Source organism: Hippocampus guttulatus, chromosome 9 (genome assembly GCF_054856545.1).
Source record: "Hippocampus guttulatus isolate MCC_2025c chromosome 9, RoL_Hgut_1.0, whole genome shotgun sequence".
Lineage (NCBI taxonomy): Eukaryota > Metazoa > Chordata > Actinopteri > Syngnathiformes > Syngnathidae > Hippocampus > Hippocampus guttulatus.
Genome location: NC_141269.1, coordinates 6,566,481 through 6,589,351, shown reverse-complemented (window position 1 = coordinate 6,589,351; position 22,871 = coordinate 6,566,481). Strand labels below are relative to the sequence as shown.

Below are 22,871 nucleotides of genomic sequence, written 5' to 3'. Positions count from 1 at the left end.
TTTATTTCTTCAGACTTTGAAATTGTAGTCATAACATTACAGTGATGAGAAAAAAACAGTATTAGGAGGGCTAAAATGTCTGCAAGCGTAACAATACGTCTGTTGAGAATATTCAAGCCAGGGGATGATATGGTACCAGCCTGCCGGGGACAAAAATTGCAAATACACTGAAGCTAGATGTTTTACATGCATATAATTATCCACATTTTAAAAGGCAATGTCTTTGATCCTGTTAAATAAAAATTAAAATAAAAAGGGAGACTAAAAAAGTTACACACACACACACACGCGCGCACACACACACAAACACGCGCACACATACGCGCACACACACACGCGCACACACGCAAATAGCACTCGTGTCGTGGTAATTTCCTTCTCTGCGGACTGCTTCTCATTTTCCCGCTCATTTTTAAATGGCGCAGCGCACTAAAGGGTGCGACTAGAATGTTAAATCACGCACTTTGGTTCCACCTTTCGCGTCGGCGACTCGGCACGACTGCGTAATCTGCGCTCGGAGGGGGGGGGGGGGGGGGGGGGCACAGGGGTGGCCAGAATCGGTGCTACAGGGGCACTGGCCCCCGTTGGCCCCCCCCCCCCCCCGAACTGCCACTGCTGTGAGCTAGACGCGACAACCAATATGTTGTGGGTATCGCACCGCTATTGTTTATTTTCCCACAGAAGCTCATCAATATTAGATATCAGATTTGTCAGACAAAAAAAATGACTCAAATATCAGAAACTTTAATACAGTTCAAGTCAGTCACATGCAATTGTTTTCCTTTGAAAACGAATAACCATGAAATTAGCCCCCCAAAAAACATGAAAAAACAAACAAACAAATCATAGTATTATTTCCCTCTCAAAATAGCAATATACAAAAATAGAGCTTACAAATGCTGTACAGCTATTATTATTATTTCCAAAAATATTCTGCTGCAGAATTCTTAGTTTTATAAACAATGTCTGTGAAAGCCCACAAACAAAACATCTGTGTTAACAACAAAGGCAGGGTTGTTATATTGGACATTATTATTATTGTGTTTTTTCTGGGCACCACAAAGCTAGAGAAATAAATATAACGAGTGCGCTTGTGCTTAAACATCCACAGAGATTCAAATGAAATTCTGATTTGATTGATGAAGCATTTCGAGTGTAACTCTCCTCTCGTACTCGTGCAGACATCACTTTGCTCTCTTTGATCACTTTTGTTCAATATTGCAAAAAATGTTCTGTCTCCGTTGGCACTTGGACTGGAATTAGGATATTTGACGTTCACAATATAACACGCAACATTTTTTGATGGCAGGAGATGATCGCTTAAAGCAGGGCACACAGACAACCTTAATTGGACCTAATCTGAACACTCATTCTGATCAAAGTCAGAAATGGCCCAATTAATAATATTTTTAATATTATCCAATTGCATGGGGTGCATTAAAAGTCATTTTTTTCTTCTCAATTTACTCGGAAAACAGTCGGGACAGACAACCGCGAATCAGGCTAACACACGTACAACTCACTGGGCCTAATTTGAGCCATTTCCTCCCTTTCTGATCGAAGTCAGTACAGTAAAAGCCAAATTGTCAGATGTCTCTGGAAGATTATCCTGTGGTGAGGAAAGTGAACTAGACACATAAAAGATACTCAAACCTAATTTGAGCCATGTCACCCCTTCTTCATCAAAGTCAGCAAACGGACGATTATCGGTAAAGTTTCAAATATGATCATGTGGTGTTTTGTTTAGTTTTTCTTCCCTTATGGTATGTGGGGTCACTCACAAAAAAAAAAAAGTGGTATGCATGTACCCCGTTTCAAGATCATTTTATGGCATCAGAACACTACCAATGCAAACATGTTACAATGGTGACGATCAGTACGCACGCAGAAGTCAGCATGCGTTCACACTGAACCAAGCAGGATACATTCAAGGACGTAAGACTTGCGTTGCTACCAGTGAACAACAAATACTCAAACACAAAATCACGTTTCAAGGGAGTATGCCTAACATTTGTTAAGTGATGCAGCCTTTCAATTAAAAAAAAAAAAAAAAAGAAGACAGTGAAGCACACAGTGTCACAAAAACTGCCATTTTGTTGCTAATTTTGTTCATTCAATAATGTACTGCCATTTCATTCGGTCAGGCTTTCCCAAACTGTGGGTCTGTGGGGACAGTGGCTCGCCAATAGTCAGAATAACCATTTTAAGCAATTTAATTCCTCAAAATGTGTCTCAAGTACTGGTGTCAAACTCCGGCTCCTCGAGGGCCGCTATCCTGCATGTTTTAGATGTTTCACTCCTCCCTCCTCCAGCATAGCTGATTCAAATGATCCGGATCGTTATCAGGCTCCTGTAGAGCTTGCTGATGAGCTGCTCATTTTGAATCAAGTGTGCTGGAGGGAGGGAAACATCAAACTTTTAGATTGTAAAACAGGTAGGATAGTGGCTCTCGAGGGCCGGAGTTTTGACACCTGTGGCAACGGTGAAAGAAGCAATGGATGCGGTTTTTGTTCTGGAAAAAAAGGCCAATGTTGAGAAGAACTTGTTCCTAAGTTTCGTGGATGTGCACCAAAAAAAAGTTGTGTCCATATAATATGGCACCTTGTATATATAACAATGCATTCTAAAGCATGGAAGCGTGTTGTGTAACTCTGACAGAGTGTTGTTAAAGGCACAATCAATAATTTTCCCAAAACAGTTCAGAGACACTTACACCTCAAATTAGCCATATTGGCCAATTAGAGTGGTTGCTTGAGATCTGAGTCAAATCATCAGCAAACGCATTTAAACCTGTACCAGACTCCCCACTAAAAAGAAAACAAGCAATTTTGAGGTGTTTCAGAAGGAAAATAGCACTCTAACTTCATCTATCCATCCATCCATCCATTTTCTAATCCGCTTATCCTAACAAGTGGCGCGAGGATAAAGAATATCCAATACCTGTGAATCTCATTTTGTCAGTGTACATATGTTGCTGCACCGTTTGTGTTCAAATATCACACTACAACATAGATGCTATTTGTCAGGCGGTTCAAGGTGTCTACCATTATGTGTTAGCATTAAGCTAGCAAACATTAGGCTAAAGTCATGCCGTTGTTTTAAAGACAAAACATACAATTCTCTCCGTTTTCTGTTTAGCTTGACTGTAAAATTGCAACAAATTTGCAATAAACTGAGCAATAAACAGCTCAAAGACATGTTTTTATTCAATTCCGTACCATCTAACAAATGGGTACTTGATGTAACGTGAGTTAATTGAGTTCACAGCCACAATGCAATGCTCCCATTTCGACTTTTTGCTCGCAAGTCAAAGCACAAAATTGGCTAAACAGCAGCTTGTGTCTCGAAAAACTCATCAGTCGGGGTCACTCAAATCTCAAGGCACTACTTTACTATTGAAAATAAAAAAGCCATTTGTGGCATTTTTTTGAATTGATATTTGAATGGAAATTCTGCTTCATTTTTCTTTTAAACATCTGAAAATACTTGAGTAACTCACAACTTCAAATACTCACTTATATATACAGTATAATAATCACTTATATCATTCAAAAAAGTATTTCTGCACAGGTTATTTTTGAAAACAATTTGTAGACAGTCAAATACTTATTAAAGCAAGTTTGTGTGTTATTTGTTCTGGGTATAGACATGGTCCAATGGAACTCCAGATTGTTTTTTCTTCAACGTTTATTGCATTTCACCTTTTGGGATGTTACTGATTGTGCCTTTACGTGTTGTTTTTGTTTTGTTTTTTTAAACTGCTGCTCTCGAAAGTGATCAGCACTTTTAGCGAGTGGAGCTCACAACCAGGGACACAAAAAAGCAGGGCACAGTGGTCCAAACAAAACGTTAGAGAAAGAGAGTGAGAAGCGAAAGCTCGAGAAAGATTCATCCCGCGTGTGAACGTGTGTGTGCGCGCCTCAGTGTGTGTCCTCAGTGTGTGTCTGCGCGTGAATAGAAATGCTGCTTCATTACATCCAGTGAGCGCTGACTCTAGCAAGGGGGCAACTCCCTCTCAACCATAAATACACACGAAAAGTCAAAACTTCTGATGCATTTTTAGTGCCGCTTTAACACGTTTCGGTGAACTAATAACAATAAGTGGCATTCATGCTCATAAAGTGTTTTTTTTTTGAAAGCCCCGATACTTTATAATGCTGCTTTAAAATATTCACACTACGTGAAGTTGTGTTTCTACATTTAAGGACTGCAGTTTTCATTTTCTTCAAAAACAGTGTATCATTTTCAGATATTACCCTACAAAAGTCGTTAAATCAAAATGTACCATATTTCCTCAAATAATGACCGTCACTCTAATTGACACCACTCTCTAATTAATGAATGACAAAATAAACGCCACATCTCAAACACCTCCTTCGCTCCCCGGGTATGACCTTTACTAAGACATGGCACCTGTAAAGCTGACATTTCTGGCGGGGTTTAAAGCGAATGTGCTGCCAGATCTAGCCCAGAAATTTTCAACAGTGAGTCAAAAACAAGACTAATAACATCATGTTAAGTGTTGCTGTTGTGGAGAAATCCTGCATGTCCAAATATAATCAATTTAATAATTTTCCCCCCCTACAAATATTAGTCTGACTCCACATTTCATATTGACTACCGTATTTTCCACACTGGAAGGCGCACTGGATTATGAGGCGCACGTTCAATGAATGGCCTATTTTGTAATTTTTTTCATACTTTGGGTGCACCGTGTTATAAGACGCAAACTACAATGCATCCACTAGATGGCGCTACGCTCAAGGAAACACCAACAGAAATAACGATCGGATGTCAGTAAAACTTATTTCATAAAGCAGCGACACAGTTCACTGAACCAACAGCAAGTTATAACATTGACTCGTTAACGTTGAACTCTCTTGCCGCTGCTCTATTTCTGTGTTCAACTGCGTAACAGATTGACTTAAGTTTGAACGCTGCGTTGTCAGCATGTCTTGAGCAAGGAGCCATTTTGGAGTTGAAATACTACCGTAAGGCTCATGGGATTTTAAGGCGCGCTGTGAGCTTTTAAGAAAATGGAAGGCTTTTAGGTGCGCCTTTTAGTGTGGAAAATATAGTAATTAAAATTTTGAAAATATTTCGAATGTAAATTTATTAAGTCTTTGGAAGACTGTAAGGTTGTAAGGCTTGGCGGACAAAGGAGCACATCAGCCATGAAGGTAAATTGCCTACAGATTCATTCCTGCATATCGGTACTTCACCCCTGACTCGGCACATTGTTTATGTAATTGCCTCAATCATGGTTATCAGAATCTGTGAACAATAATTTGGGAAGATGATGTAACAGACTCATACAAATAAGTCTTACCGCTAATTGGTGCCCAATACTCTCTGCAGTATAGTAAATTAGTGCCGCCACCTTCACCGAACAGCCGCTATATGAGGAGACATTTAGTGAAACCCTTATTGACTCGCAGGATACAAAACCATCAAAACAGTTGCATAATAATAATAATGACTAAAAAGACGGCACTTCAGATACAGTTTGGCATGTGTAACTCATTCATTTAAAATGAATGGACTGTGTGTGTGAAGTCATGAAAATATCCGACTATTTCCAAATGTTTCCCAGAAGTATTTTTGGGTCCCTTTGGGAATTATGTTTTGGATCAAAGTTTACTGATGACAAAATGAAAACCCGTGAGGCGATATGCTGAACATGGAAGTAATGGTCAAAAATCAGATATAAAACATACCTTTGCTACCACAATGGCAAGGGATTAGGTTTTGACTTCTTGTAAAGTGCTTGTTAAATTAAAAAAAACAAAAAACAAAAAGAAAGAAGGGTATTTTGTGTATTATAGATCTTGGCTGCTGTGTTCGTCGTCATCACGATGTCCACAGACAAAAGCGCGTTGGTTAAGAACCATATCAAGGTTCTTTGCGTGTCCATGAAGAAAGAAAAAGGGTTAATCCAGCCGATGATCAATCCAAGCGAGCTGAAGAAAAAAACTTTTTATGAGTCCCTGTGAAGATAATGTACTGTACTGTCTTTTTCACCAGGTGGGTCCGCCGAGCCACAACAAACTGGACCTGTACAGCCAACTATTTTACTTATGTGTACATACACAAATATATATATATATATATATATATATGTATGTTTTATAGTGTCACCATTATGTTGGCATCAGGTTCACTAGACCAGGTTCTCGACACCGGGCAGAGGCTGCTGGATGGGCACGGGAGGTTCCGTGGTGCCGGCCTGCTGGGCAAGCTGTAAGACGGGCATGTTGCACAGCGGGCACACTTTCCTCACCTCCAGCCACTTGATGAGGCATCTGGCAAATAGGGAGAGAAGGTCATGAAGACTTGGTTGTAACTGTAGGGATCAACGAGAGGAAAGTACAAAGCCAGCATGATCCGAAACGCCTGATTCGGTGCACAGGACATTTCCAGTCCTCGGTGACCCATTGCAGGTGAGCTGGAGCCTATCACGGGTTACATTGCGGACTGGTCACCAGTCAATCAAATAGAGACAAAATATTCATTTACATTAAGGCTAAATGATTATGGAAAATAAACTAATTGCGTTTTTTTTTTTTGCTGCTCATATTGCGATTATTTTTTCAAGGAAAGTCGTCCTCATGCATTTTTTTTTTAACAAACGCAAGCAAGACATTCCTCTGTTTTACAAGAACCAATTTCAGATTCATCATACAGGAATAAAATAATTGCAGATGAACTGTGAATTAATATGAAAGACACTTTTCCACTGCACAAAATGTTATTAGCCAAATGATGTTTTGTTTTTTTAATCAGATTTCTATAAATAGTCTTTGCAAATGGCATTTATTTCCAAAGTCATCAACTGTTCGAGAATAATTAGATTGTTTTGAGACAATGATAACAGCATATTTTTTTTCAAATAAAAACAAATCCAGTGCACCGTTTTATTATGCGCAGTAGTGTCTCAAGATACTTCACAGGTTGGAAACAACTGAAAATAGTCCTTTGTTGAATTTGGAGCATCGTGAGGTGATATTTGCTGAAACGCCATTTCAATTCATAACAACTAAATAGGTCAAGTTACATTTTAACACGGGAGATCTTGTTTAATTAGCGGCCTCCAATGAATTTGGGAGTTTTCGCAGATTCTCTGATTGAGTTTCTTTGTAGGATGTCAGGAATAACTTCCCTGAGCTGCTGTTTGGACACATTTGTTGAGTTCAGTCTCAATAGATTTGCTAGCTCTCTGAGGCCGCTTTTGAGGCATACACTCACCCACGCACGCACACACGCTTATAGTAAGTGGCGGTCATTCTGGAAGCAAGTGAGGAGAAACTAGGCCGGGGTGGGGGGTGTCATGCTGATATAAACAACTCAGTTGAAAGGGCGCAGGCTGTGTGTATGTGGGGCAAAGTTAGCTCGGTCAAGTGGTCATGGACTCTGCAGAGTTCCCTTACACATTTATCTGTGAAAGTTACAATTTGCAGGAGAAACTACCGGAATCATTCACTTGTTTATTCCTCGCTAGTATAAGATGCATGGGTTATTTATTTATTTTTTTTTTTAGGAGGCAGATGACTCATTTTTGGGGCTATTTTAACTTAATCCCAAAACCGCATGAAAAATCAACAAAGCGTTGCACTTACTTCCGATGAAACGCATGTTTGCACGGACAAATCCCCAGCTCGTCTTTCTGCTTGAACTCCTCCAAGCAAACCGCGCATATCTGCAAGACAGCAAGAAAGGCAACTTTATTTGTTTTTATTTTATTTTATTTTTAGACAGAATTTCTTTTCCAAAGGACATCAAACAGCTTTGCACTCTCCTGATTGGCAAGATGAAATAATAAGATAAAGTAGGGGCGGGACCGCGTGATGTGAATTCTCGACAGAAAATGCGGCAATTTCGGCAAATTGTGCGGATAATGACATTGTTTAAATGCGCGTTCGTGTAAACAGATTCCTGTGGGTCACCATTCCTTGAATCAATCGAAACAAAATATGTGGGACCAAAAAAAGTAGGTAGTTCACCACCGCTGTTTGTGTGCGTGAGTGTGCGCCGTGCTTGTAACATCACATGACAATGTCAGATGCCATCTTTCTATTTGCAATAACACAAACAAGAAACTCCTGACGCTTGTTGTGACACAACAAGCCATCAAATATGTCTCCATAATGCCCTGGGCCAGATGAACAAGAAATGCTTTGAGTGAGAGCACTCTTGGCTGCATTCAACATGTTATTTCCAAATTCTAAATAGATAGACTCCCTTTTGCCAGTTAGGAAAAAAATGGGTAGTCAGTCTAATTATGCCAGTTCATAAATAAAGGCGTCCACGTATCTACAACAGAGTAAATAAACTTGCAGAAATATGGTCAGTAAAACAATGGGAATATTGTTTTGACAGGTCATGGTTTGACAATTATGGTCAGCAGAGTACTACAGGGAAGCACAGCGCTTGTTTGATATTAATGAATAACTAAGTTGGCACAACAGAACAATTGACTCTTGTGATCTACATTGGCAACTTTGCTCACAACACAAAGTTGTTTTTGGGGTACTGCGGTGTTGTTCATTTCATAGGCCCCTTTGTGCACAGATTCTTTTTTTTAAATTATGATTATTAATATTGCTCTCTTAAAATGATGTGCAACGGCTTCTCTCTTAAAAAGCATCAAAGCTATTCCGTGCGTGGTGAAATGGTGACATGACAGGATGTTTTGACGACAAGCCAACTTCTTGGTAGTCCGTTGTTAAAAATACAAAAACAAAACAAAGCATTTTGACAGCAAAGACAGTATCTTCAAGTGATCGAAGATGATGAAGAAAGGTGAGAACTGACCTCATGCAAATTTAACTCTTTCACCTTTTCCTTCTGAATGACCTTGAAAGGAATATCAGAGAAAGAAAAGCATTAGTCACGCTAGCATTGTATAAAAAGCAAGTTATTTGTCAAGGCTATAGCGAGGAGACAAATGTGTTTTATATTCATAATTGCTCCAACTCAAGGCTAGCTTTACCTCGGCCAAGCAAGAGATGCTGTATTTAGGGCTGTCCCTAATTCATCTTTGTAGAATCGATTATACAATTGATCATTCCAATGATTGCCGTATTTTCCACACGATAAGGCGCACCTAAAAGCATTCGGTTTTCTCAAAAGCTGACGATGCGCCTTATAATCCGATGCCCCTTATATATATATATATATATATATACATACACAGTATATATATGGATCAATATTCTCCTTGCTTTGACGTAGTATTTTAAATGCTCTGTAAAGCGCTTTGTTACAGTTGCAGCCGCTTGTGACAGCTTTAGATAAATAAAGCTGGACTGTATTGTATTGTATTGTATTCCCCTTAGCGTAGCTCCATCTAGTGGATGCAGAAGACAACCGCAGCCACTATTGTGGCTTCTATTCTATGGGCCTTATAATGCGGTACACCCTGCATATGAGAGCAGTTTTAAAATAGGCCATTCATTGAAGGTGCGTCTTATACTCCCCAAGTGCCTTATAGTGCAGAAAATACGGTACCCACCCAAGCGTGGTTCCAGGTGGAGCAAATATATGGAGTTTTATCATGATTAATTATAGGTTCGAGGCAGAAACCCTTGTGGTTAACCCAGCTAAGTTAGCCGATCAACCTTAATAGCTCACAAAAACAGATGTGGAAGTTGATCTACCAATTATGTGCAAAATGCGCTTAATTGCCACGCAGTTCATTTCGTGCAGCGTTCCGCGACCGTCTTGTAATTACAGCGGTCTCTGTCATTTTTACAGTTGTCGCCAACGGTGCAATCTGTTTTAGTGAGTAAACACAACATCGCATGCTATTTGGGATCTTAGAAAATCAGAGCCTCTCTTTTGGCTTTCGCAGTGAAAGCCGTCAACTGCCTCGTGCTTGTCAGAGCACATGCTGATGATTGCAGAAGCCCCCCCCCCCACCCTCCCCCTACTCTCGTAACAAATATTGCCAGACAGCTGTGTGTACTGTTTTCAGATGACCGCAATTCTTACTTGTTTGTATGCATAGAGCTCTTTGTGCGCCTGGTGCCGTAACCTGGGTAGACGTAGAGACAAAACATCTTTCCGATTAGCAAGTTACTTCCACATTCACCACATAATTACTACACAGATCATTCAGAGATCCTTGGGGGTGTGGGGGACAGAAAAAAACAAACAAACATACTTGTCAAATACTTGCCTCATGACACTAATTATAAATATGCTACGGAGATATCAGATGATAGCGAGATGTAAAAGGTGCTACATTTTGCATGAGATCACACGACTATGAGAGGGCATTTGAGGAGGTTGCTTGTGTTGGCTTTGTCCTACTTGACTGCCTTTGCGGTCATGAGACTCATCACTGAATCATTGGCACTGGACTAACCAATGACAGGTGAAGTCAAACGCTAACTACTGCTCTCTGAGATCTGAAAATGCATTCGAAGCAGTTGCATGTATGATTTGATTTCCTACGCGCACAAATAGCTTTTACCAAAAAAAACAAAAAACAATTGGAACTAATGCAAACGTTATGGGGCAGAACCCAGTTTTGCTTGGACCTCTCCATGTAGCTCTTTGTAAACATTGCCAAAATGAAATCACCTGAGTGAGGAGAGAACAGGCATAGCACTTAAAAGGAGCGGCTAGGCTACGAGAGCGACAACAAACATGGAGGACAAGGGGGAAGGATGAGCGAGAGAAACAAGAGATATTCATAGGTTTGTAAGATTTACCTCCATTACAAGTAACCTTAACCTCTCGCAGCAGAGTGAGAGGGATCTGTAAAACAAGCAGCACAGTCTAGGAGAGAAACTGACATTTTTTTAATGAATTAAAAAAACAAACAAAAACAAAAAACGAAGTCAGCAGGTAAAGATGCAGAGACTCCCAAGGGTCGGAGACGGGGGTTGAAGCTGACATTCCCACTAGATGCGCATTTTATAATTAGACTTCCAAAGGTATCACAGGTCTATTTTCAACAACCAGCAGATTTGTGTTTAATTCCGGGGTTTTTTTCCACCGACCAAAACGACTGATAAATTAGGCTTTTAAAAATATATAAATATTCCCCTTTCCGTTAGTACTGTATGTTTGTCATCGTTGTTCCAACTAACAGGGTGCAATTAGACAGATTCTACTGATTGGGGTGAATTATCTCTTCATGGGAAGACTACAAGTTGTAAATGATGTGTTGTCTTATGACAAGGAAAGAACAACATGCAAATGCCGAATGGACACTGTTGAAGTGTATTCATGAATTCACGTTTTTGTTGAATATACTGTTATGTTGCACTATCATGCTATTTATGATTTTCAATTCCAGTCGTGGTGGCAGAACTGAACAGTCCTGTTTGGTAAAGCCTGGCCGCCCCCCCCCCCCCACGTCTCTCTTTTAATTAGTGTTTGAAGACACCTGCTTAGTGTGACCGTGATGTAATCCAAGCAAAATGTGCATATTAATTAAACATAGATCATCTTGGTCTGGCTGTTTCAACAAATTGCAGGATGTGGTTAGAATACGAGATAACCAAGAGCAGTATTGCATTCAGTTACGAAACCTTGCTGGCTGGCGCACACTTGGACTTGTTTGAGCTTAATTCTGGGGGGGGGGAAGAACTATAGTTGTTAAATCTACAAACGACCACTGGCGGAAAGTCGAGTATGGATGTGGCCACAGTAGCAGCCACAAAAGATGCTGTAATGCTAGAAATGACATTAAAAAAAGGTTTAGTGCACCTAGACAGGGATGCTAACTTTGGGAGACTGCATCTTTAGATGCTTTGAAATGAGCAAAAATGCTATTTTTGTTTGCATTTGAAAAGGTCTAATTTTTTTTTTTTTTTTGGAGGGGGGATAAAATCATGGTACTGCATCAAAGTCACATGGTATACTCTTTGCGGTTGAATTAGAATAGTCTGTGGCAGCGGGCCACACTGATATATTTCAAGGTGTGTGTGAGTGTGTATGTTACACACCCACACACACACAATTTTTTTGTGGAGCGTATATTGCACATACTGTACGTACAGTACACATTATCACCCAAGAGTGAATCATCGGCACCTCCACAACATCCCACACACCCTTTTTTTTTTTTTTTTTTACTGGACCACCCCCAAGAAACTAACACACTGGGGCATAAATTCGAAGACACCACACTTAAGAAATTTAGAAATTAAGAAGTCTTGAGTAAACATTGACTGATTCAACCTTTGCGGACATACAATGGTACCTTGTGTAATCTGGGAGTACCTGCTTTTGCCGATGGCAAAGCACCAATAGCGAGTTGCGTCACATCAAACAGAGTAGGTACTAAGTAGGGCAAAAGTGGCAATAGGTAAAGATTAAGACGAGATCCTTTGACGCAAAGTGCCATGATTATCAGAATGCAGACAATGGATTTTGATGGTTATATTTCAGTAGCACTTTCAATTCAGATTCATACCTTATCACGATTGGAAAAAAAAAACTTCTCCAAACTGTGCTGTTGAAATGATTTACACCTACAAACACAATGAATACAACACGTTTTTTATTTTTATTTTTTAAATGACCAAAATCTTACAGTTGACACATGACTCCAAGCGTATTTGCAGCACGGTTGCTGCTCTGGCTAACATTGTCCTTGATCTAATATTCTCCTGAGATTGAAAAAAAGTTATTAGGCATGTTTAGGATTTTATATCAATTAGTTATGTTCAAAGTTGTACTACACACTTTTCGATTTAACTTAAAAGGCCAGTAAAATCTGGACTACACTGGATCCCTCCAAGAAAAACTAACAACGCTGTGTCATATGTTGCAATATTTGTGGAGGTGGTCGGCCTTGCGGTTGCCTAGGTTGACTGTTTTGCAACATTTGTTTAGCTATAAATACATTTCAAGTTCTATTCTCGTCGAAAGGCGCACATGCACTCCGTGTAAAAACTGCCGCATCTTAATTTTCTTTCCGGGGCAACTCTAGTTAACTGTGTTTGGCCATTTGACACACCCGGCAGAATGACGGTGTTTTCTATTACACGCACCCGGCGCACCTGACAATTTGGTGACAGAAAGTCGACGAGACCTTAGACCAGCTAAAAGCAAGTCTTATTTGGGACACGGATGTAACATGATTGTGTTGGATTTGATCGAAGCTCAGGCAGACAATTTCTGTGCTCCACTGATATGTATGGTCGATGTCACGGCATTATTGTCATCGCCTTTAATATATTTTTAAAAGCACCCCCCCCTGACCATGGCACAACTATACGTGGGGTGTGTTCGCTTGGGAGTGGAAGGCAGTCTCAAGTCACCACTTTACAGTGGCCACCTTCTCATCATCCACAAGTGGAGATCTTGTAGTTCTTATAAATGTACTTTGCGCCCGCCGATCTCCTGCATTTGCGAGTTCCGTTATGTCGACTGCGTGCCTCTCCTGAGCCAAATTTAAAGGGAATGAGAGGATCCACTTCAAATGGCTGGGAATCAAGTCAGCTGTGTACACACCCACAATGGCGCAAATACCCATCTCTACATGCACGCGTCCGTGAAGTTACCTTAAGAAAGTAATCTCCGCTCATGCGCATAGTTAGACCATGCTTTGCGTCAGACTTGCGCAAAATATGATTTTTTTTTTTTAATGTATTCCATTGTGCATTGGAATGAGGCCATGTAGCGTACAGTCCACAATGTCCAGTTAAACTGATCAAGCTAAAAAGGTGTAATAGTGCTTACCTTATCAAGTAGCAGCAGAAGAGGAGGCTGAGGATGAAGACAAAGATGGCTGTCCCAAACACAACAATGTAAATATTAAGAGGCAGGTTCTGGAACCCTATATTTGGCATCCTGAAACTGTAGTGTGACGAATCGGAGCTCATGGATGTTCTGGAAAGCAAGAGAGACCACGATCAGACACCTTATCATGCACGCTGCGTAAACGCAGACCAACACATCATAAAAAAAGAAGTGAAACGAAAAGGTCACCGAAGAGGGTTTCACTTTCAAAATGACTTGACTCACTTCTTAGCACGGTGTGTTCGTACTGGAAGTACTAGACGGTGCCGGTATTTAATTTCAAGAGAGCCGAGCATCAATAATCAATATCAGTAAAACCCTTCATTTTTGGTTATTGGCTATGGTTAAACACACACAGATATCCATCCATTTTGCGAGCCGCTTTATCCTCACAAGGGTCGTGGGGGCTGCTGGAGCCTATCCCAGCTGTCTTCGGGCAGTAGGTGGGGGACATCCTGAACCGGTTGCCAGCCAATCGCAGGGCACACAGAGACAAACAACCATCCACCCTCACACTCACACCTAGGGACAATTTAGAGCAGGGGTGTCAAACTCATTTTAGTCGCGGGCCAATATGGAGTTACATCTTCCCTCGGAGGGCCGTTATGACAGTGAAACCACAAAATTATTACTTGCACACAACAAATTAATAGGTTACTAGTTTTGAAAACAGTCAAGTCAATTCTAATAGTTTATTCAATTATTGTTCAAGTGAGTATAAACAGGAGAACAAAATTATTGCAACAATCTCAACGTGATTTATTACACATGACAATTTGATATTTCGGTACAGATCTTTTGCAAGCAACACATGATTTGCTTTCGCGGGCCACATAAAATGACCTGGTGGGCCAGATTTGGCCCCTGGCCCTTGAGTTTGACACCTGTGATTTAGGGTGTTCAATCAGCCTGTCATGCATGTTTTTGGAATGTGGGAGGAACCCGGACTACCCGGAGAAAACCCATGCAGGCCCGGGGAGAACATGCAAACTCCTCACAGGGAGGCCAGAGCTGGAATTGAACCTGCACTTGAGGTCGATGCGCTAACCACTGGACCACCGGGCCGCCCCACACGGCTAATTGTATATGTCAAGAGAAACGGCAGCAAGTGAATAGAATTACACATAATTAAACCTAACACAACATGAATAATACATCAATGACATCCTCGAGGCAGGAATATTTTATTCAGGGGATAAACTGATGCTTCGTTTCTCCACACATAAGCTCGAACCAACATAATCCATAAAGGCTGGACACAACAACAAGAGCGGTTGTAGTCAAGGGGCTCTTCCAGAATCTTGGAAAGGGACATGACTGGACATGTCTCAAGGAAGGAGGCACGCAGCCCAGGAATAAATCACCTTTACTCCTTGTGGAAGTGAGGAAAGACACTCCCCATTTGCAAACATCAGAACAGAGGGAGGTTTTGTCTGGTTATCGACGTGTAATGTGAGATGATTTTTCCGAGCGATTTCACTTGCACCCAGTGCAATGAACCACCGACGAGGTTTCCATCTGTCCTTCTGAGGGCAACTTCATTCCAACCCAAAATAAATAGTTTTGACACTGGAAACTTAATCTTTGACGTCATTGTTTTTTTTGTTTTTTTAATTGAATCATTGACAGAGAAGAGGTTGGAAAGCTCATGGACTGGTATGGCAACTGGATTTATTTTGACAAGAGACCGGAAAATACAATAATTGCTCATAATGCGTGTGTATGCTTCAGGATGTTCTGCACTGACCAATGCCAATAACCCAAAATGTAGAAACTCTAGACTTAAGGACGTTCCCCGACACCACGGTGGCGAAAGTAGACTGGGAAATGTAAACACAGGAAGGCACAGTGATGTTCTCGAGATGCACTACTGCGACTCTCCTGAAATTACGGGGATGGGAATCCTTTCTAAAATCGGTAGCTGAAGCCGTTCCTAGAAAAGCAGGTCAGTCTGATCAGAAGAATCACGGCCAAAGTTCAAACTGAAATTGAGCGAAGGGGAACTTTTTTTTTTTTTTTGAGTCTGAGACCACAAAATGGCTTGGTGCCAACCTTGGAAGAAATTTGACAGCACTATCATATTGTGCTTCCTTCACGTAGAAGCACAGGTTGTAAAAATCCATATGAGAGATCATTGATTTTATGTTTAACATCAGGACTGAATGATATCGAGTTAAGAGAAGAGAGGACCTTGTCAGGGGATTCATCTTTTGACTTCTCTGCCCGGCCTTTGCCACATTTATAGACTCCATGACAGACATAACACCTGTTTCACTATTCTGAACAAAGTCCCCCCTGCCCCCCTCTTATCTACACACAGTCAATGGCAGCTCAATTTTCTTGTGAGCTCAAACAGCACTAGGGAGACACGTATTGTGTCTGAAAGAAAGAACACAAAAAGAGTATTGAGCAAGCTACATTTTGCAGTTCCGTGTTTGCCCTTGACACTCCATTACTCCGTTCAGAGTCGGCTAATTGTTCATTTTTCTGTGATAATAGAATAGGCCAAAGAGAAAAGTAACATTCCTGGCAGGGGTGAGCTCAAGATCGTGGGGGGATGCCTTTACTAAGATATGAAGATGATTGCGTATTCTAATGTCAATCAGTGTTAGGGAAAGTGAAACAAGTCGGGTCCAAAATGTCTCACGTGCTATTGGGTCACTAGGGCAGTGATCATACTTCAAAAAGTGGCAATACATCTTCGCTGGCATGCTTGTCATTGCCGGCTCAGCGCCAGTGAAGGAAAGCCATAGGGGGTTTACATTATGAGGATGCAACTTGACCCATGGAGCAGTATCGGTTTCGGGCATCATCTGGATCTAGAAATCCAACCCTTGCTGTAAGCAAACGGAATGCTTTCAGGTGTCAATTCCATCGTAAAGAAAATGGCACCTAATCTCCACCGAACGTTATTTCCACATACAGGAGAGGGGTTGCAAATATGAATCCTGTAAAATGGAATAAAAAGCTAAAATGCTCCACTGAGAGCTAATGTTTCCTTGGTGAGAATACAAAGCTTTCACAGCACATTTGTTTTACTCTGCGTCCACGGGGAAGATCGGGGCAGGGCTGATTAAGGAGGCGGATGACGGTGGTGGGAAACCGAGTTAACTGGTCAGACGAGGCGAAGACAAATAAACACGAGAACAAAAGATAAACATTGCACAGACGGAGCTCGGTTGAAGGGCAGATTTAAACTCCTAAAAGTACTTTCGGTATGACCGCAGCACTTCTGCAATGTTCCGCGAGTTGCATCTGACCACGAATTAACCCGCATGTTATCCTTTTATTCCCTCAACAAAGCAATCACCATGTAGCTTGACGTGACAGTATCAGTATGTCTCGTGGCTGGAAACGCTTCTTCTCGTGGTTTGTCGCCGCTTATCCTCTTCCCCGTGATTTCTACCACCTTGTGTTTCTCTCGCTCCAAACGTTTGACATTGTTACATAACCACACTTGTGCATCCCATTCACTGGCACGAGCAAGTGCAGGCACAAGACTCTTCACACGGTCATCCAACACCCGTACCACTTCTTAAGGTGCCTCTGCCAAGGTTTCATTGTCATGAAATCCTCCGTCCTTTCCACCAAGTGTCTGAAAATAGCGACGCAAGATTGAATCGCTGACTGGTATCAAACTTGATAACAATGACAGGATGGAACTCAAGACACACCCTTGTGTGACTCACCGTGTCACCAAACTGTCAGGATGACAGCCAAAGACCTCAACACAATGAACACGACGACTCGCCAGTCGGAAAACATCTTAAAGGCTCCCCCCCAAGACTCGAATCATGACCCATTACTCCAAATTGATCGATCCGAACTTATGGATGTCACATTATCACTATAGAATGGGGAACTGCACAGTCACGTGGTCTGAATTAGTCATTTTCCAAAACTCCAAACATAGATTTGTAGGAATTATCCACCAAAACACAAGTGCTGTTTCCACCTACCTCCACAGCATGAAAATTCAGAAGTAGGAGCTCCAAGGAGAAGTGGAAATTTCCACTCGCAGCCATGAGCGCTATGAGCCATGCACATCTGAAACCTAATATGCTGAAGGGCCGGACTAAAGACCGGTGCCTCAGAGCCAGAACGAGGAAATATGCAGCAGGTCCCGCTGTTTATTTGACATGTCCGCACTAATAGCGCGAAGTGGCTTTGAGCAAAAGGCAGTCCAAAGGGTGATTGCTAACTTCTCATTAAAAACAGATTTCGGTCACGCGTGGGCCGACTCGTCCTACCCAAATGCCAGTAAAAGTTTTAGGTGTGGATGTTGATTCACAGCAGTGGCAGTAGTCAATTCATTTGCCATGAATCAATTGCACAGAAACGATTGTTGGTTAATCGTGTCATGAAGAACGGAGGAAAAAATAAGGCTCTTCTTGGCTGCGACCAGAAGACGCGCTGCTTTTTCGTTGAGCCAACGAGGTCTGATTTGACACGACATATGCCATTGTTCATGGGGGGAAAAAAATAAAATAAAATCGAACAAATAATATGGCATCACCTTGAAAACGACATCTTTTCATGGTTGGGTTTTTCGTAAGCTGAAAATTAATGAATATCCACCTTTAAAAGCCAAACAGGCGAACCATCTAGGGTCTTCAATTATGATAAAAATATTAATCGCGATTATTTTGGTCCTAATTGAAATCATGATTATTCAATGGATCTTTTAATGTTTTGTACAAAACAAGAAAATGTTTCAACATAAAAAGTATCCATCCATCCATCCATCTTCCACCGCTTATCCAAGGTTGGTTCGCGGGGGCAGCAGCTTTCGCAGGGAAGCTAAAAATTATTACCAATCAAATTCTTTGAAACACTAACGATGTAAAAGTTGCTTTGGGACCAAACAAATTTGATGACAATTGTTATTTCATTACACTTCCAAATTGCCATAGAACCCTAACATTTAAGTCAACAATTTCAATAGATCCCACAAGTGCAAATTTAGACATGATCAAATGGAACACTATCTCGGCAATATTACATCTAATTGAATTCCGATGAACCGCACAGCTCTCGAAACAACTTCAGCTCATGAGTGAAAATCTGACGTGCGTGGCAAAAAGAGGCTAGCAAATAGCTGATGAGAACCACCGCTAAAAAAGAAGCGATGACCTTTTCTAAATTTGCGCTTCTGCTCACCCCCCCCCCCCATCCCCTCTTCTCACAGCAAAGTCCACCATTCCGGCATAGCCCCTTATAGCAACACAAGATGACACAAACAAGAGGAGCTGACACGCACAGCTGTCTCTCAGCTATTTTTTCTATTTAGTTTTTTTTTTTTGTGGTGGTGGTCCCCCGGCTTCCACGCATATCAGGTTGCTTATCTTACATCATCAATTACACAAATCGTTTAATGTTTCACTGCAAACCGTGTGGCTGCTTTAGTCCGCAGTTGGCCTACATTCCCTGAATGTATTGTGGCCTGAATGCAAGGTGATCGCTCAAAGTCAAATCTGTCCCGTTTCGACATTTCCGTGGTTATCTGCTAGCGAGAAGGGAGGGAAAACAAATTGACAAACTTGACCACTTGCGCAACTTTCAACTGTCGTAGTACATTAGTACTTCCAGGGTCGCACTCAGGGCCAATAACGTCATCACTACTAGTGGAGAAACCTAAAAAGGAACCACAGTAAACCGTACAAAAGTGTCAAGATAAGGGGGGGTTGGAGGGTGTTGATCAGCACACATGCGCGTGAACCTTCCTGTATATAGCGAGTGCAAAAGTAGAGGGAAATTGATTTTAAAATAAATTGTACATGTCAAAGCATGTAGGTAACGTATCAAGTATAAGGTTAGGCAATACAACCGATTTCCTGAGCTGAGTAATTTTGGATCAAACCATATTGGCCAACAATTATTCAGTGGCGCAACATTATAGGCGTATGCTGTATCATTTCTGGGCTGACTACTCCAATGCCCGATCCTCTAAAATCCATCGCGTTGCCACATCATTGTGAGAACGACCTTAAACAACAAGCTGGGAAGCACGATGATACAGCCTGGGGAGTGCTCATATTGTTTAGGACTTACAGTATCTATCGTATAGCCCAGGGGTGTCAAACTCATTTCAACAAATGCGAACACTGGTCAACAGCAAATTTTAATCACAGAGAGTTTAATGTGTCCAAAAATGTATTTTTGATGCAGCTTTAAAAAATATCTTTACTTTTTTCCTAGCACATCCAAATTTTGATGTTTTCTTTTTTAAGTTTGACCTACAAAAGCTTGCGCCATGTGGACTTTACCATGTGTAGTAATTTATCGCCATGGCATTTCAGATAAGAAATTTCCACCTGTTGCTGAACCTAAAACTTACTTCCTAAATATCACAAAATATATTTTACATTACATACTATTATTATTATGAAAACTTGATCTGCTCGAGAAAACAAAAAAACAAGGGCAGATTCAGTATCAGCTCAACAAATTCATCAAGAAAAGTTTAGCATTGTATTGGGTAAATATGCTGTTTTCGACAATTTGGAAAATGTATTCATCGTTTAGAGGCCTTGTTTAAGTCAGCAAATTGGAATTTGCTGACCACTTGTCCAACTGTGCCATCTGAAAACTGTGCCGTTTTTATCAATTGCCTCTGGTGCAAAACCGTCTTATCGCTCACTCCTGAAAACAAATGTCAAATATCTAAAAGTATTTGTTCAGTTTAATGTCTTGAAGATCAGCCCAGGGCGCACGACTATCACCCAAAGTGGGACAGGGTCCAACTCAACAAGGAAGTGCTACAGAGAATGGGTGGATGGATTGATGGTATTATTTACTGAGTGGCTCAAAAAAAATGTTGCCGTTATTTCCGCAGCACCAAGATACTTGACAGGAACCCTCAACATACCAAAGACACATTCGCGGTAGTCTGCTCGAAATGCAACGCGCTCTGACAAAAACAGCACCTTACTGAGACACTATGTGGCACCCACATGATTCCTTCTCAAAACGAAACCCTTTTGACGAAATCACTGCAAAGGTACGAGAAAAATGACTTCATTAGTGTTATTGTGACAAGAAACCCGAGTCCCAGTGTAACAATTTCCATTCCTCCAAATGTTCTAATTAAAACAATTATACCATGTCTGTCATAAAACTGTCATTCATCTCCAGGAACACAGGGTGCAACATTATGCAATAGTAAGTTGATATTGTTGAATTAATGTCTAATGTGCAATGTTACACCCATCAGCAGGTGCGACATGTCGGGTTACGTAATATTGTGTCCCCTATGTCCGCACAAGGGACACAAGCTAAAGTGCTAGCTTCTTGTCCACACAAATGCCGAAATGTGTTTGACTGCCGTGATTAAAAACAAGAGTAAGTGACACAAACTGGGGCAATAGTGAAGTTCAAGTTTTTGCTTGGGGACTGAAGGGAGCCTGGTATAAGCTGACAAAAAATTAGGTCACAACTGCATTTATCTGCATAAGCATTCAAAATACACTCACAGGTTGCGATGTCAAGTGCAGTGTCTCAGCAAAATCTGATTTGATTCATGTCTCCCGCGCAGTTAGCTGGGATCGGCTCCAGCTTACCTCTGACCCCGAATGAGGATAAGCGGTACAAAAATGGACGGATGGATAAATACGCAGTCGAGTAGAGGTTAGCATTTCTGCCTCACCAAAGTTCTGGGTTCAAATTTTGGATCAGGCCATCATGTGTGGAGTTTGTATTTCCTCCACATTCTTGCCTAAATTTTCTTCCACATCCCCAAAGCTTCCATGTTCGGTTCAATGAAGACTTTTAAATTGCCCAAGATGTGAAACTCCACATGAAAGTGACCACGTTTCCAACCTCAAGCATCATAAACGTGAGGCAGATGTGCTGACAACTAGTCCACATTGCTGCCTTAACACATAGGCTGCCAAAAGCATGCAGAATTGTGAATACAAATACCGAATTGTACCCCACCATTTTGTGCAAGTGTGCCTAATATTGTGTCCAGTTTGTGTGTCGGTCACTGTGACATGATGATCAAAATGACATTCAGTCACGTCGACAAGAATAGAAACGAAACCGTTTGACATTTGACCAGGACAATGCCCCCGCGGAGGAATGTTACACACAAGGTCGCCCGTCAATGTATGCTGACATTTTTAATTAGCACCCGAGTGTGTCAGAATCTTGTCGAAAAGGACGAGAGAGAGCCCCCGGGGCGTAGGCTCGCTTGCTAGCTCAATCAGCCCCTTGTGGTCAGCATCTCAGAAAAGCAAACGCGTGGTTACGGTCCACGTCAACAAAAACACTCGAATCAAACACAAAGTCATTCGTGGAGAGGAATAGGTGAGCGTTTTAATGACGTTTAGTGGCCTCGTTTTAAAGAGCTTGGTAGCATCGCTGCTCGTTGCCAAGTGACGTTAGCTAGCTTGTATAATTATGTAAGTGAATGGGGGAACGAGAAGAAACGTTCAATCACTCACCAAGCAGGCACGTCCCAAAACCTCGTTGCCGTCTTCTCGTTCAGTGTCTTCCGAAGTCTGGAAGTTGGAAAGTGGAACTAAATAAATAATAAATAAAAATAGAGATCCTTAACTGAAATTGACGTCGCCCGATGCTGCGGCAAGGGGGGACTTCATCACCTACACCCGCCTGTGGTGATGTTGTTGACCGTGACTTAAAAAAAATAAGACACACGCGCAATCAAAAGAGAGTGTATCTCAATAGCCGAATACGACTCTGGAGGCAACGCTATCGCGAAAAAAGGGTGCATAGAATTAGAGGATGAGTTGTTCGATTTGATCAGTCGTCTCCGTTGTGGGAGGGTGCTTCCTTCAAATTCACGCCAGGAGGAGAATGCGAGACAAGCAGCACGGTCCGCACGTAAACGTGTGTGTTGTTCTTTTTTTTTTTTTGGAGCGTCCACCACCACCACGAGTGGCTCAATGCACACGTCCCCCTCTCATTAAGGCCGGATGACAACAAGAGAGCTGAGCGAGTGAAGTTACTGGCTCTTTTGGAGGACGGCGTGTCTGCGGGGTACGATGCCAAAGGTGTAGAATGAGGGAGGGGACGCGCTTTTTAAGAAGTGGACGTAGCGTCGGTGTTTTAACGAGGGTTGTGCAGATCGATCCAAATATCGATAGATTCGA

At 41.5% G+C, this 22,871-nt stretch overlaps 1 protein-coding gene across 2 annotated transcripts; it reads right to left on the bottom strand.

The window, feature by feature from the left end:
* Nucleotides 1-728: 728 nt before the first annotated feature.
* Nucleotides 729-22,797, bottom strand: rnf24 (ring finger protein 24). Of its 2 annotated transcripts, none has more exons than XM_086119721.1 (6): nucleotides 22,203-22,797; nucleotides 13,699-13,848; nucleotides 9,991-10,033; nucleotides 8,812-8,853; nucleotides 7,617-7,696; nucleotides 729-6,302 (listed from the first exon to the last, which is right to left on the bottom strand). In XM_086119721.1, the coding sequence occupies exons 2-6, from the start codon at nucleotides 13,839-13,841 to the stop codon at nucleotides 6,161-6,163; spliced, it is 450 nt and encodes a 149-aa protein (XP_085975847.1). In that variant the 5' UTR covers nucleotides 13,842-13,848; nucleotides 22,203-22,797; the 3' UTR covers nucleotides 729-6,160. The 2 variants fall into 2 exon arrangements, with proteins under 2 accessions (XP_085975847.1, XP_085975846.1); XM_086119720.1 differs by lacking the exon at nucleotides 22,203-22,797 and adding an exon at nucleotides 17,718-17,812.
* Between the last annotated feature and the right edge of the window lie 74 nt (nucleotides 22,798-22,871).

Excerpts from the sequence above, each read along its gene's own strand:
- rnf24 (XM_086119720.1), bottom strand. Across the intron at positions 10,034-13,698 it reads TTCTGCTGCTACTTGATAAG|GTTACGGCACCAGGCGCACA; the intron begins GTAAGCACTATT and ends ACGTCTACCCAG. Across the intron at positions 8,854-9,990 it reads AGCTCTATGCATACAAACAA|GTCATTCAGAAGGAAAAGGT; the intron begins GTAAGAATTGCG and ends ATTCCTTTCAAG.